Below are 1,473 nucleotides of genomic sequence, written 5' to 3'. Positions count from 1 at the left end.
ATATATAAAGTTTTCTTATTATTAGAATTTTATAATCAATTTTAGATATTTTAAATTTTTCTTTAGAAATTTCAAATAAATTTTTAGTGATAATTGTTTTTAAATTGTCGAAATAAGCAACTATTGTATATATGTTGCACTGTTTAATTAATTTGTTTAGAAGAATATTGATAATTTGCTATAAACATAACGTCAAAAATGGAAACTTCAAGATGAACAGATGTTAATTATACTATTTATTTGTAATTTTATTAATCACAATTGCATAGAGTGAAGAACAGTATCAAAAATGCTATGGATCGCGAGCGATAAAAGTATTTGCGCACGACCGGATAACGTGGTAAATGTGGTTCCTCGGCAGATGGGAATGGTGGTGGAGGAGGGCGGCCCTTATTTCCACAGTGGTCTCACCACGTGTACCCACAGTTCCTCCCGGGATCTCACCCTAACGCCAATGCAAATGTCAATGCCAATGCCAATCATCACATCAACCAGCACCACCACCAGCACCCGCTACCGGCTGCCAGGCACTCTAATCGCCAGCCATCCTCTAATTATTATCTCCCGAATCATCACAATAATCACTACAATCATCATCCGAATAATCATAACTATCATCGCCATCATCACTATCATCATCACAATAACAACAACCACCACCATACGCTTCAAAAGCATATCGATCAGCCCCGAAATCTCTGTCATAGAAACTCTGGTGTCGGTCTGCAAGGTAACTCGAAAACCCGAAAGTTGTTTCACGGAATGCCCAAGTTCTTCTGGCCTGATTTATTTCGCATTATTCTTATTTATCCCTTAACTTGCACGACCCGCTTGTCAATATCAACAGTCTATACACAATTTTCTCGACATTTCTCTTGCTGTATCAACCGGTTCTTTCTGCACTATAAATTTATTATTTAAATTATCTTCAAAAAATATATATAAAAATATATAATATTTTACGATCGAGTACAAGTTTAAAAGGAAGTTTGTTTAATTAATTCGTTCATTCTCCTTTCGCTTCTCATATTTCATTTATACGTATAAATATCTAATCTGATTTAATTTCTTGTTTATTTTTATGATATTATTATTAAAATCAAATATTTATTAATTATATTGTTTATTTAATAATTTTCTAAATTCGCACTGCATGCCATATACAAAGCTAGCAGTTACTTTGAACTTACAGCATATTGTTGTGTAAAAAATCAATTTAATAATTATTCTGTTCTACAGCATGTGGTATATGTAGATATTTCAGTGACGATAAAACGCATCATATTTTATTAATACAAATCAAGACACGCATGAACATAATAGAGATGTCATCCCTTAAAAATTAATGCGATGTATGACATAAACAAAATATGCGTATTCATTCGACAAATAATTCGCTATTATTGAACAAAATACAATAGTCCCCGAATTTGATGTATATTTTTATCATTTTGTGTAATTTATATTTTATAA

General features: G+C 31.8%; 1 protein-coding gene across 3 annotated transcripts in view; it reads left to right on the top strand.

The window, feature by feature from the left end:
• Positions 1-1,473, top strand: part of LOC108686359 (neurobeachin) — a 215,386-nt gene that overhangs the window by 127,658 nt on the left and 86,255 nt on the right. For 2 of the 3 annotated variants that reach the window (XM_018191625.1, XM_018191627.1), the window contains one exon: positions 362-730. The exons of the other annotated variant lie outside the window; for it this stretch is intronic. In XM_018191625.1, coding sequence (XP_018047114.1) covers positions 362-730 — 369 coding nt within the window. The remainder of the gene's footprint in view (positions 1-361; positions 731-1,473) is intronic. 3 annotated transcript variants of the gene reach the window in all.

This window comes from Atta colombica, unplaced genomic scaffold (assembly GCF_001594045.1).
Source record: "Atta colombica isolate Treedump-2 unplaced genomic scaffold, Acol1.0 scaffold176, whole genome shotgun sequence".
In the NCBI taxonomy this organism is placed as follows: domain Eukaryota; kingdom Metazoa; phylum Arthropoda; class Insecta; order Hymenoptera; family Formicidae; genus Atta; species Atta colombica.
This window is presented reverse-complemented; position numbering and strand designations above follow the sequence as displayed.